The sequence below is a fragment of the Hyperolius riggenbachi genome, chromosome 5, assembly GCF_040937935.1.
Source record: "Hyperolius riggenbachi isolate aHypRig1 chromosome 5, aHypRig1.pri, whole genome shotgun sequence".
In the NCBI taxonomy this organism is placed as follows: Eukaryota; Metazoa; Chordata; class Amphibia; order Anura; family Hyperoliidae; genus Hyperolius; species Hyperolius riggenbachi.
The window spans coordinates 349,767,275-349,781,542 of NC_090650.1; the positions used below are offsets into that span (position 1 = coordinate 349,767,275).

At 44.7% G+C, this 14,268-nt stretch overlaps 1 protein-coding gene across 2 annotated transcripts in view; it reads left to right on the plus strand.

Moving 5' to 3' along the window:
• CLVS1 (clavesin 1) overlaps window positions 1-14,268 on the plus strand; it is a 120,258-nt gene that overhangs the window by 37,077 nt on the left and 68,913 nt on the right. For both annotated transcript variants that reach the window (XM_068234789.1, XM_068234790.1), the window contains exon 3: window positions 4,548-4,722. In XM_068234789.1, the coding sequence (XP_068090890.1) occupies window positions 4,548-4,722 (175 nt within the window). The remainder of the gene's footprint in view (window positions 1-4,547; window positions 4,723-14,268) is intronic.

Below are 14,268 nucleotides of genomic sequence, written 5' to 3' on the forward strand. Positions count from 1 at the left end.
GCACCTGAAGCCAGTGTGAGATCTCTATGGCAACATTCATATTGCATTGGTTGCCTCTGGTGTTGCTGGATGAGGACCAGCCTATTCCCAACAAGTCAGATGTGTGAATTGTGCTTCACGTAAGATAGAATGAAGCTTCGGGCTTCTATCCCCAAACCCTCTGCCTGTATAGCCTCTCATATATCCTCTTCCTTCCCTTTCTCCTGTTCCCCTTTGTTATTAGACACAAGAAAGAAGCTCAATCAGTCACTGCCAATCTCAAGATACATGCACAGATTTTCAGAAACCATCGATGACTATTCATAATTATATGCAAGCAAACTTATTAAAAAAGAAAAAAACAATTTGTCCAGCATGTATGATTAAGGATAAGATCATATTTCACCAAAGTCTTTGTCTTATCAAAATTTGCATTTTTTTATATGGACATTTACACTTTTGCATGCTTTGAAAAGTGTACACTCAGCTTTCCATTGTCCTTACAGTCTACCTGAAGTGGTAAGTGTGTAACCTAACTTGCAACTGGGGGGGGGCTGTCCTGGTGGTATTCAGACACTTATGCAGCCAAATACTGTAGATCAGCAAGACAGCCAGGCAATGGGTATTGTTTAAAAGGAAATAAATGTGGCAGCCACCATATTCTTCTCACTGCAGTTGTCCTTTAACTCTTTAAAGGGATACTTAAGTCTGATAAAAAAAAAATAACTATTACTCACCCGAGTCTCCCCTCAGCCTTCTGCAGCTGAACCGTGCCCTCGCCGTGTCCCTCCGATACACCTGGACTCGCCGGTGGCCACTTCCGGTTTGGCCGTCACCGGCCGACAGGCTGGGAACGCGGCTGATTAACCGTGTCCCCGGCCACAGTAGCATTATAGAGGGCGCTATTGCGGTCGGGGACGTGGTTAATCAGCCGCGTTCCCAGCCTGTCGGCCGGTGACGGCCAAACCGGAAGTGGCCGCGGCGAGGTGTATCGGAGGGACACGGCGAGGGCACAGGAGGCTGAGGGGAGCCTTGGGTGAGTAAAAGTCATTTTTTATCAGCCTTAAGTATCCCTTTAACACCAATGTATTTAGAGGCTTGCAAGTGCTCCATGTCAATTTATATTAGCACTTTTTTTAATTTTATTTCTTATTTGTTACATTTTCCTGCTGCTAATTAGTACTGCTGCAATGTGTATTTATGGCCACTTGTCACTAGGGGGCAGTGTTAGGCAATAACCGAGGACTTCTGCTTTCAGTTTCTGTATTTTCTGCTCAGTAGAGAGAGATCAGAGCATTTGAAGAATTTACAGCACAAAGAGTTCTGCCAACTAAAGTCAAAAGCAGTGCACTTATCTAACGAGATAACTCTATTGAAGTTGCTAATGAGTTCAAAGTTCTCCCAAATTGCCTTGTGGAAAGTGGGCAGGGAGCCTTGTCACTGACTGAGCATGGCTGGAATGGGTTCTTCTTCTGCATTTCAGCCAATTTTTAAGAAGTAATTTCAAAATGATACTTTGTGCTGTCTAAAATAAATTGCTCAAAAAACATTTGGAGTAATCATTTGGCAGATGACTTAAAGGACACCCGAAGTGATAAGCACATGGTAGCTGCCATATTTATTTCCATTTAAACAATACCAGTTCCTTTGCAGTCCAGCTGATCTGTCAGGCATTAGTGGTGTCTAAATCACACATGTGAAACAAAGCATGCAGCTAATCCAGTCAAAGTTCAGTCAGAAACATCTGATCTGCATGATTGGCAGAGGATCAGCAGGACAGCCAGGCAATGTGCTCTGTTTAAAGCAGTATTGTCACCATAAAACTCACATTTCAACAGCAACTGGCCTGAGTGTATTAAGTGATAAAGATGCTAATCCTACATTCAAAACTTGCAAAACTTTTTCTGCTGTTATGGTTTGTAGTTATCACATACTTTAGGAGCACTGGCCCTAGTGCCACACAGTGCCAAAGAGTTGAATGCTGGGAGTTCTTTTTATCTAGCATATAGGGGACAGGCAAAAATGGCGCACAGTGCCAATAGTGTCAGAATGGCGCTGCAGTAATTAACTTTAAACGATATTTATCGTTTTATATGTTACATTTTTTTTTAGCAGGAATCGGGCTGGAGAGGCAGTGGGCAGCGGGCTGGCAGCGGAGGTCGGGTTGGAGAGACAGCGGGCAGTGGGCTGGCAGCGGGGTCAGGGTGGAGAGGCAGCGGGGTGGCAGCGGAGGTTAGGCTGGAGAGACAGCGGGCGCCGGGCAGTGGGCTGGCAGCGGGGGTCGGGCTGGAGGAGAGGCAGCGGGCAGTGGGCTGGCAGCGGGGGTCGGGCTGGAGGAGAGGCAGCGGGCAGTAGGCTGGCAGCGGGGGTCGGGCTGGAGGATAGGCAGTGGGCTGGCAGCGGGGTCAGGGTGGAGAGGCAGCGGGGTGGAGGGAGTAGGATTACGTAGCATGTGTATACATTACCTTGTCCCGGCCGGCGATCGCTCCTTCACTTCATAGCTTGCACGAGTCCTGCATCCAGCCAATCACCATGCGGAAACTGAAGCCGCATGGTGATTGGTTGGATGCAGGACTCGTGCAAGCTATGAAGTGAAGGAGCGATCGCCGGCCGGGACAAGGTAATGTATACACATGCTACGTAATCCTACTCCCTCCACCCCGCTGCCTCTCCACCCTGACCCCGCTGCCAGCCCGCTGCCTCTCCTCCAGCCCGACCCCCGCTGCCAGCCCACTGCCCGCTGTCTCTCCAGCCCGACCTCCGCTGCCTGACTAGCTCCCTGCATTTTTCAATGGCGCACCGTTCTGCTGTTTTATAAAACGCTATTTACCGTTTGAATGTCTTTACATTAAAACGGTAAATAGCGTTTTATGATCGGCAGAACGGTGCGCCATTTTTTACTCTGCGCCATTTTTTACTGTATGCATAATATATTCCTCCTCTTCCATTTATTTCCCTGCCTAGCTCCTTATCAGAAACACCTTCTGATAACTTGTGTTTACAAGCAAGGCTGAGGTGACTCAGTGATTGGATGTGTAAATAAAAAAGACAGTGAAGTTGCTAGTATACACCTCAGTGGGAGTGTCTGAAGACTCTGGGAGGAGGGCAGCTGATGCATACACAATGAGCAAGAGAAGGGAGGGGGGAAACAAGAGTCAGGGAGGATATGATGTCAGCATTAGCTTGGCAAGATGGCCACTGCCTAGAATAGGATTTTCTGCTTTTCCTTTATAAAATTCACAGGAATCATTACGTGGATAGCACAATACATCTAAGTAGAAGTAGTATTTATCTACTTATATATGTGTTTTTTATTTTTAGGTTAGCATGGGTGTAGCTTGTTCTTTAAAATGGAATTAATATGTCATCCTCCATATTCCTCTCACATCATGTGTGCTTTAAACATTATGTCCACACTGGGTTTGCTGCCGGTTTGCTGCCTTGCATTTTGCAGACTCATGATGGATGGATGGGTTGAAGACTGCAGTGGTTTTCTATAGGCCAAAAACAAAAGGGGAGGAGAAGAAGTGCCCAAGGGTGTGATCATTCTGAGTTAAAAACCAATAAAATAAGAAAAAGATGAGGTGGCTTACCTCAATGATGACTAAATTCATATAATAAATGAACTTTATTTTGCACTGGCAACGCATTTCGTGGTACTGTGCTCTCTTCTTCAGGCCGCTTAAACTGCCAGAGTGTGCTTTAAGCCTAAATTTGAGCTCCTCAAAACAATTTACTGGGGGAGAGGTGGTACAGGGGGACACAGTGGAGGCTGCCTGCAACTATCCAGACCTTGTGATGTGTGCTCTCCAGGGACCAGTGAAGCTGCTGCTTTTCAGGACACTGAACGTCCTGCTGCTGCACACACACAGCAGAAGCAGGTAATCCAACACCCATAGGAGGTGGGGCTCCATTCAGAGGCGGGGCTTTGTTTTCAGGCAGGGCTAAATCCAATGGCACTCGGAATGCCTTTACCTAAAAACGGCCCTGAAGCAACCCCTATTGGAAAATAGCCACCAGCAAATTGTAAATATAGGCGGTAGATGCAGACCTCAGCATGAAGCGGCATCAGCGGTGAGGAGACACACATGTTGCTGTCTGGTGACCTCTGATGAAGAGTTCAGCATGTCAAAAAAAAAGTTTTCTGCAGGTTCTGCATCCCAAAAGGGGAGGTGGGGGTCGGGGGTGATGGGGTGTAACTACATATCTCATATCTACACCCATTTTATGCATTGTACGTTGTGATTAATGGGTGACAGCCACAATAAAATGTATCGGATTCGGATCACAGTGCAAGAAGCAAGTTGCTATTAGCAGTGCAGAGCAATGCAGGTTGCATGCATAGCAGTACATGGTAGAGATCAGGTGACACCATTGTACGTCACTGGATTTTAGCATTTTCTAGAGTTAAAATGTTTAGTTGTTGTCATATACAGCAGATAATGGCTTGCCCCTCTGTATTCTAAGTGCACAGAGTCAAGTTCTGTTGCATAGATTTTCTCTGAAATGAATTTAATCAATTCATATGAGGTACACATCCTAATTTCAGTACATTTCTTTATCTGCAGAAACTCCTTTGTGGACATCTTACGCGCCATTCTCCTCTCGCTAGAAGTTTTAATTGAAGATCCAGAGCTGCAGATCAATGGATTTATTTTAATAATAGACTGGAGCAATTTTTCCTTCAAGCAAGCCTCCAAGCTCACCCCTTCCATCCTCAGACTCGCCATCGAAGGCCTGCAGGTACGTGCCGAATCTATCTTATAAGTCATAAAACAAATACTCTGCTCGCATCAGCCTTGTAGGAAGCATTTGCATTTGTTTTTCATTACTGATAAAAACACAGTTACAGCTGCTATCCTTCTTTATAAAAATGGAGTTTGAATATTTGCAGTTTAATCCTCCAGTGGCATTTCTGGAGATTAAAATGTGCAGCATCTGCTAAAGTAAAGGAGACAATAATATGCAGGCTGGAGGTGATAAAAACACTCGCAATGCTTTATCAGTCTTACACTAATAATTAAATATTGCCCGCAGGGAAGCTTCATAAGGGGCTTAAAGGACACCTGAAGTGAGAGGTATATGGATACTGCCATGTTTATTTCCTATTAAGCAATACCAGTTGCCTGGGAGTCCTACGAATCCTCTGTCTCTAATACAGATCAGGTGTTTCTGACATTATTGTCAAATCTGTCAAAATTAGCTGCATGCTTGTTTCTGGTGTGATTCAGCCCCTGATGAGTCCAGTTGGACGAAACATGGTGGGCGGAGCCATTGCCTAATTACATCACACTAGGAAGTTAGTCAGCGTTAGGAGGACTGTGAGCAGGACGTGGCTGACACCAAGGGAGAGGCATTCCAGTGGGACGCCGCTGAATCAGCTTATTAACCTCATTAGCGGTATGGACGAGCTCAGCTCGTCCATTACCGCCGGAGGGTGCCGCTCAGGCCCTGCTGGGCCGATTTTCTTCAAATAAAAAGGTGCACACGCAGCCGGCACTTTGCCAGCCACGTGTGCTACCTGATCGCCGCCGCCCTACGGCGATCCGCCGCGAGCAGCGGCGAAAGAGGAGCCGCCCGATCCCTGCGCAGCCGGCCCAATCAGTTCCGGCCAGCGCTAAGGGCTGGATCGGAGGCGGCTGATGTCAGGACGTCGGCTGACGTCCATGACGTCACTCCGCTCGTCGCCATGGCGACGAGGAAAGCAAAACAAGCAGGGCCGCTCATCGCGGCCCTTCTTGTTACTTCTGATCGCCGGAGGCGATCAGAAGTATGCGTCAGGAGCGCCCTCTAGTGGGGTTTCATGCAGCCAACTTTCAGTTGGCTGCATGTAATAGATTTTTTTTTATAAAAAAAAACCCTCCCGAAGCCTCCCTGGCGATCTTAATAGAGCGCCAGGGTGGTTAATGACTGGGTGAATACCACACTGCCATTACATGCCATTATCTCCTGCAGAACCATAAGTGCATTTCTGTGCTGCATGGGTAGCTCTTTTTTATGTAATATGCTATGGTCTGTTCATGTGTGTTTTTATCTTGAGCTGGAATAAATATCGGTTGGATTTTTAAGAGCATTGAAGTATTTGTCCCGGGTCGTCATTGGAGCTGGTTATACGCTGGATCTACCTGGTTTCAAGGTTGCAATGATCTTGTGAGCCTCACCCACTGGCACTTATCACGCAGGGTGTTTTGTTTGCACATGGTGGAAGTGTGTTGCAACCATCTGTACAGTTTTACACTGTTCTGTTTCGAATTCCCGCTTTATGTGCGAGGCATACTCCAGAAGACCCAGTCTGTATAGCAGTACAACTCCACACTGATTTGGAAACCTCCACAGGCAGTTTACTCGATGAAATAATGACTCCAAGTATAATCTGTAGTATCTTTACTTGCGTTGAAAGCATACATAGATGTTTTTTAGAGCATATTCATAGGTAAAAATATGATGCGACTACAAGCACAGCAGGATCTCCTCACTAACTGAACTCAACTGTTGCAGAAACATCTAGACAAGGCTGTTGAGCAGGGAGTTACAGTTGGGAAATGCTAAATAACTAAATCTTGCAGGGGGACTGGAATATACTAATACAAAGAATATAAATAATGTTAAATAACATTAAAGGAGGCTGTTGTGACAGCACACTCCCCGCTTGGTATCGGTAGATACCACTATATATAATACAATTTAACATTGAAAACTATAAGTATAATTAAGACTTGTAGAGAAGAGAGAAAACATAAAACATAAACATTAATTCTTGAATGCAGATCTTTGAAGAATCTTCCATCACTGGAGAAAGGATGTAACTCAGTAGACTCGAAGGCATATCAGGCTGTTCCTTTGGATCGAGTAGATAAGACATCTTCATTTGAAGGCAGGAGTAAGACTGTCTCCGTGATGGGTCTAAACAAAGTCTTAACACTACCATTTCTTGCTGTCTTCACTTTCACCTTGCGAACCTTTCCATCATCGCTAGTGATTGCCTTTATAAAGTGATCATTCATATCGGGTTTGTTCTTCAGAATTTTTTTAAGTGAAGTTAGCCTAGAAATAACTTGTTTCTTGTTATTTGGAAGCCTAATTCTTGGTGAACGAAACGGTAAAGGAGCTACCCAACTGTTAGTTTCATCCTTGAAGAATTCATTATTCAAGATGTTTATGAACTCTTTATCCTCAATGGAAGGAACTGTCTTATTGTCATCACGAGTTATTTGGAATATAGTGTCACCAAAGTCTTGATGAGAACTGTTCTTACAACTGATTTGCTTTTGTACATCGCATGAAGTCTTTAAACTGAAACTCTCCTGAACTTGAAAGTTAAAAGGATGTTTAAGTTAATGAAAGGTGCATTCAGATTCTCTGATGCTGGTCTTGCATGAGAACACATCATAAGACTCTTGAAATGTATTTAAGTAAACATCTCCTATTATGACCCATCCAAAATCTAATTTCTGTGCATAAGGGGCATCATTTGGTCCATTGCATTGTTGTCGCACCTTATGGACTCTTGGGATATCTCTGCCTAAAAGAAGGAGAATCTTTGCATCATCATCAAGCGGTGGAATGTAACTGGCTATGTGTTTCATATGAGGATGATAAAGAGCCGCTTCTGGTGTAGGGATCTCTTCTCGATTGTTTGGCAACTGATCACATTCGATAAGTGTTGGAAGTGAAAATTCTGTGTTTCCATACTCAGATGCTACCACAAAACCATGTGCTCTTCTTCCAGATATCTTAACCAGGCCTGAGCAAGTTCGTAAAGTATAGGGCCAGGTTTCTCCTTGAATATTGAACACGTTGAAGAATTCTGGACTTGCTAATGAACGATTGCTCTGGTCGTCAAGGATAGCATACATCTTCACTGCGCTCTGTGGTCGTCCTTCTGGATATACCTTGACCAGACATATTTTACTGCATGACTTTCTGTGGAATCCTTCTTCACATACCTCAGTACATTTTGTGGATACAGATGCTGTCATTTCCTCAGTACTCTCCCCGCCATAACTTGGTGTGGTCTTTGAGGCTTGAGCAGTTTGAAGCACTTCTTTGGGAGAACTAGGATGATAAGCCGTTATGTGTTTATCACTGTTGCAGTCAAAACATTTGACAGGAACTTTACAGTCTTTAGCAAAGTGGTCTGTAGATGCACAACATCTATAACAAATATCGTGTTCTCTGAGGAAAGATTTGCGTTCTTCAAAGGGCATTTGTTTAAACACACGACAATTTCTAAGAGGGTGTGGCTTGTTATGAATAGAACATTGATACCTAGGATCATTTTCCTTGACTTGCTGTGATTTAAAATCAGAGTCTTGAGAACTTGAGAAGATTCCAGTATTCTTGACATAGATAGAGTTCCGTGAGTCCTTAAACTTGCCTTGAGTATCGCAATTTAAAGGTGTTGAAGGAAGAACTGTAGTATCAAAAAATAAAAAGCTTGGGTCATTCTTTACAGTAGCTATGTCTCTAATGAATTTGGAGAAAAAAGAAAAAGGTGGAAAGGATACTTTATATTCCTGTTTATATTTAGATCCTTTCTTTGCCCATTCACTCTGAATATTCGGTGGCAACTTCTGTACAATTGGGTTTACACCATGAGCTGTATCCAAGTAGACAAGACCTGGAAGGTGTGGGTCTGCCTTGGCTCTTTCTACTTCAAGAAGAAGGTCGCTTAATTCTTGAAACTGGTGGTTGTCCTTGTTAGACAGTTTTGGGAAGTTTCGAAGTCTCTTGAATAAAGCAAGCTCAATAGCTTCAGAACATCCATAAACTCTCTCTAATCTCTCCCAAACTATGTTAAGACCCGTTGCTGGATCATCGCAATAAACAGATTTCAGTCTTTTAACTTGTTCTGATGACTGCGGTCCCAACCATTTGATAAGTAGGTCAAGTTCTCCAATAGGTTCAATCTCCAGGTTCTGGATTATAGTCTTGAATGTAGCTCGCCAACCTCTGTAGTTTTCTGGTTGATCATCAAATTTCGTTAGTCCAGAGTTAAGAAGCTCTCGGCGAATCATATACTTGCCAACTTCTTCAATTTCAGACTTTTCTGATTTTATTTCTGTACGTGGAAATGCGTCACCACTGCAGACATTATATGGCTTGTGCTGTTCCAGTGGTGATGTAGAGAATGGAGATGCAGATGCGTTTACTCCAGGCGAGGGTTTGATCTGTGTGATGTTTGGAGCATGGGAGCTTGAAAAAGACTGTGTTATGAGATTCATGGGATTTGTTCCAATTGGTTGTGATATTTCTTTGTGATTATATCTTGCTGAGGTCTGACAAGGTGTATAGATTTGTTCTCTTGGACTTGTAGTGTTGGACAGCATAGCAGAATCCTTCAAAGGTACAGTGTTAAACTGAGATTCATGTTTTAACGATATGCATTCTGGCTGTTTACTTGCTGAACATGTAGGTGCAGAGACTTCAGCTGTAAGTAGGGGAGTATATCCATTGTTCTGGTTCAGAACAAATTGCAAAGTTCGTTTAGCAGGATCGTCAGCAGACTTTAGGCTAGGGTAATTAATTCCTTCTTCCTCTTCCACAGCTTGTTCGAAGACCTTTAACCTTGCTAGAGCTGCTGCTTCTTCTCTTTTCTTTTGCAGAAGTTCTAACTGGGCCTCTGTCTCTGCCTGCACACGTGTTGCTTCTGCCTGCACACGTGTTGCTTCTGCCTGTGCTTCTGCCTGCACACGTGTTGCTTCTGCCTGCACACGTGTTGCTTCTGCCTGTGCTTCTGCCTGCACACGTGTTGCTTCTGCCTGTTTGCGTGCTGCTTCCGCCTGTTTGCGTGCTGCGTCCGCTTTAAGAGTCGATTCTTGTTCAAAGCAATAAGATTGTGCTTTCGCAGCCTCTGCTTCTGCACGGGCTTTGACTAACTGAATGCTTAATGCTGACCTCTGGGAGATTGACTGCAGCGATTTGCTTGATCTAGTAAATCTGTGAGAGGTTGCTTGCACTGACAGTTTTTTTGAGTGTCTAGAAGAAATAGAGGTACAGGATGTAGTTTCGATCAAATTTGCTATCCTATTCTCTAACTGTAACTTCGCTTCCATAAACGCAACATGTCTCTGTTGATCAGCGGTGGTAAAGTCATCCAACTCTTTTGACGCTTGTTCTGTACTAACTTGCGATAGAAAGGAAGAATATTTTTCAGAGAGTTTCCTGTAATTTTCATATGTCTTCTTAAGTCTTGTAAGTGCATTGTTTAATTGCTCTCCATTACTGCCAGTCTTTTCAATATCAGATATGTGTTGCAGCGTTTTTATCCACAATTCAGACAGACTATGGAACATTCCTTCACTTTCTGCTTCATACCTCTCTCTTGCCTTTAGAGAAAGATGTATTGACCGCCTTGGTCTCTCAGGTAGTACAACATGTTTATCTGAATCATCTTGACCGAGCATTAATTCATCTTCCATGTTAATAGAATGCGCAGAAATAGACATGCTCTATGGTTGCAGATATGATGCTTATGAATCTTATCACTGGGTGATTTTTTTTTTTTTTTTTTTTTAAACTTAATAGCGATAGTCCCAAACAGAAGAAATGTACAATTTCTGAAGCAGTCTGTACTCACTGTATTCACTGTAGGAAGGCAGACAGGCAATTCTTGTACTTTTTTGCTGAACGTCTATTTACTCTTTGTAGACTTGTGTTTGAGGTGTAGCTAGGTAATCCTTTATCGTATTGCAGATCAGTCCTTTACTGATGAGATGACAGGAAATCCCATTACCTTCTTGCAGATATCGTATTTTTACTGTTCTGTTTCGAATTCCCGCTTTATGTGTGAGGCATACTCCAGAAGACCCAGTCTGTATAGCAGTACAACTCCACACTGATTTGGAAACCTCCACAGGCAGTTTACTCGATGAAATAATGACTCCAAGTATAATCTGTAGTATCTTTACTTGCGTTGAAAGCATACAAAGATGTTTTTTAGAGCATATTCATAGGTAAAAATATGATGCGACTACAAGCACAGCAGGATCTCCTCACTAACTGAACTCAACTGTTGCAGAAACATCTAGACAAAGCTGTTGAGCAGGGAGTTACAGTTGGGAAATGCTAAATAACTAAATCTTGCAGGGGGACTGGAATATACTAATACAAAGAATATAAATAATGTTAAATAACATTAAAGGAGGCTGTTGTGACAGCACATACACTATGTTGAGCTTTGCCTGCTGCAGCCACATGGACCAGCAGGGCAGCCAGGCAACTGGTTTTGCTTAAAAGGAAATTGTCTTCTCACTTCAGTTGCCATTTAAAGCAAACCTGTCAGAAACCTGGGCAGTGTCTCTAGTGATGTTGGCTGAGAAATTGAGGGGATACTGAAATTGAAAGTAAATTAGGCTGAGCCCCTGAGTTCCCACTGTATGGCTGCACAAGGAAGAGGGGCTGCTTTGTATAGAAAAGGAGGTTGCAAATTGAAGAGGGACACTGCAAATGTTTAGTAACAGTTGGCAGATCAGGTATTTTGGGCACAAGTGTCTAATAGATGCCTGTGTTAATTATCGGTAATCGGGTGCCCAATTGGTGAGTTTGGCACCTGGTGCAAGGAGCAGCCGATCATAGGAATTAATGGTTGTAGTTGATCTTAACCTGTTCACTGCCACTAGAACGTACATACTGTCCCTTGACTTGTAATATATATACTGTCTGTCCTTGTTGTGTATTGCTTTGTTTCTGTCTGTTAAAGGGAACTGAAGAGAGAGGTATATGGAGGCTGTCATGGTTATTTCCTTTTAATCAATACCAGTTGCCTGGCAGCCCTGCTGGTCTATTTCTCTGCAGTAGTATCTGAATAAAACCAGAAACAAGCATGCAACTAGTCTTGTCAGATCTGACTTTGAAGTCTGAACCACTGAAACACCTGGTCTGCTGTATGCTTGTTCAGGGGCTATGGCTAATAGTATTAGAGGCAGAGGTTCAGCAGGGCTGCCAGGCAACTGGTATTGCTTAAAAGGAAATAACCATGACAGCCTCCATACACCTCTCTCTTCAGTTCCCCTTTAAGCAACTGCCAAGTCAAATTCCTTGTAAGTGCAAACTTACTTGGCCAAATAAATTGATTCTGATCAGCTACAACTAGCAGCCGTTTGGGCATCAGGGTAAGGAGGTTAGTTTTAGGCATAGGCAGAGTAAGCGCAGTGGAGCTGTGTAAAGCTAATTACCTGTTTCCGCAGCATCTGGTCCCCTCTTCCTACCGGCAGTCTCACACTCCATGCTGCATACCCAGCTCCTGATGTATATCATGTGATCAGGAGGTGAAGATGGAGCATGGCAGCATAGAGCATACATTACACTGCTCAGGGAACTTGCACTACTCTCGGGTCATGGAGGCTATTGTTATGCCTGTGTTAGTAACTCAAAAAAAGTCCTGTATTGTTAATGTAAATTGTAATATTGGTACAGTTTATACTATATGAAGACTAGGAATGTAGATAGGCCTACTTGGACCATCATTATTTACATGTACAAAATATGTATGCAGTGTATTTAGTCGTGTAAGTCTGCCTCGGAAATCTGTATTCCACAATACACAATACCACATTACTGCAACTTAAGTGTGACTGGGGGTTTGGTAGGAGCATAACTGGAGGCATAGTGGGAGTAAGACTGGGGGTTAAATAGGAGGATGACTGAAGGCGTGGTGGGTGTGACTATTGGTTTGGTCGGATCAAAACTAAATGTATGGTGGGTGTGACTGGAGGTTTAATGGAAGCATAACTGAAGGTGTGGTGGGTGTGGCTAGGGGTTTAATGGAAGCATTACTGCAGGTGTGCTGGGTGTGACTGGGGGTTTAATGGAAGCATAACTGAAGGTGTGGTGGGTGTGACTGGGTGTTTAATGGAAGCATAACTGAAGGTGTGGTGGGTGTGGCTAGGGGATTAATGGAAGCATACCTGAAGGTGTGGTGGGTGTGGCTAGGGGATTAATGGAAGCATAACTGAAAGTGTGGTGGGTGTGGCTAGGGGAGTGATGGAAGCATAACTGTATGTGTGGTGGGTGTGACTGGGGGTTTAATGGAAGCGTAACCAGAGGTGCGGTGGGCATGTGACTGGGGGTTTGTTTGGAACATGACTGGAGGGGTGACTGATGTGTGTTTCCTCTACAATTTTTTTGGGGGGAGGAGGAAGCCAGGTAACCTTCCAGTACTTTTTTTGGGGACTATCCAAGGGCGTAGCAATCGCCATAGCAACCATAGCCATTGCTATGGGGCCCGCCCAAGCCCTACGTCACAGGGTGCCTGCAGCAGTGTTGCCAACGGGCATCTGCCCTGTGAGCAGGAGGAGAGCAGCGCAGTGGAGGGAGAGTAGTGGGCAGCGGCGGAGAAGGGGGCCCATCCCCCCGCTTCCTTTACCTTAGGGCTCTCCCTCTCTCGCTCTCTCCTCCGGAACTAAGTGCTGTGCAGCGTTTGGCAGAGGGGCGGAACTTACCTCCGTCTCGCTCCAGCGCCGGAAGTTCTGATCTGGTGCCACTGCTCTGGTCTGGATCAGACCAGACTAACGCCAAATCATCCTGCGCCTGCAACGAGACGCAGGTATGTTCCACCCGCTGCCAGCCACTGCACAACACTTCGTTCTGGAGGGGAGAGCGAGGGAGGGAAAGCCCTAAGGTGAGGGAAGGAGGGGGGAGATGGCCCCCCTTCTCCACTGTGCACACAGCTCTCCCACTTCTCTGTGCTTCTCCCCTCCTGCTGGGGGCACCCCTGGCTACCTATTCTAGGGACATATACCTCCAACTACATATACCCCTGCCTACATATACCCCCGACTACATATACCCCTGCCTACATATACTGGGGACATATACCCCCGACTACATATACTGGGCACATATACCCCGGCTACATATACAGGGCACATATACCCCTGGCTACATATACTGGGCACATATACCCCCGACTACATATACCCCCGACTACATATACTGGGCACACATACCCCTGGCTACATATACCCCCGACGACATATAGTGGGCACATATACCCCCGACTTCATATACTGGGCACATATACTCCGGCTACATATACTGGGCACATATACCCCCGGCTACATATACTGGGCACATATACCCCCGGCTAGATATACTGGGCACATATACCCCTGCCTACATATACTGGGCACATATACCCCTGGCTACATATACTGGGCATATATACCCCCGACGACATATAGTGGGCACATATACCCCCGGCTTCATATACTGGGCACATATACCCCGGCTACATATACTGGGCACATATACCCCCGGCTACATATACTGGGCACATATACCCCTGCC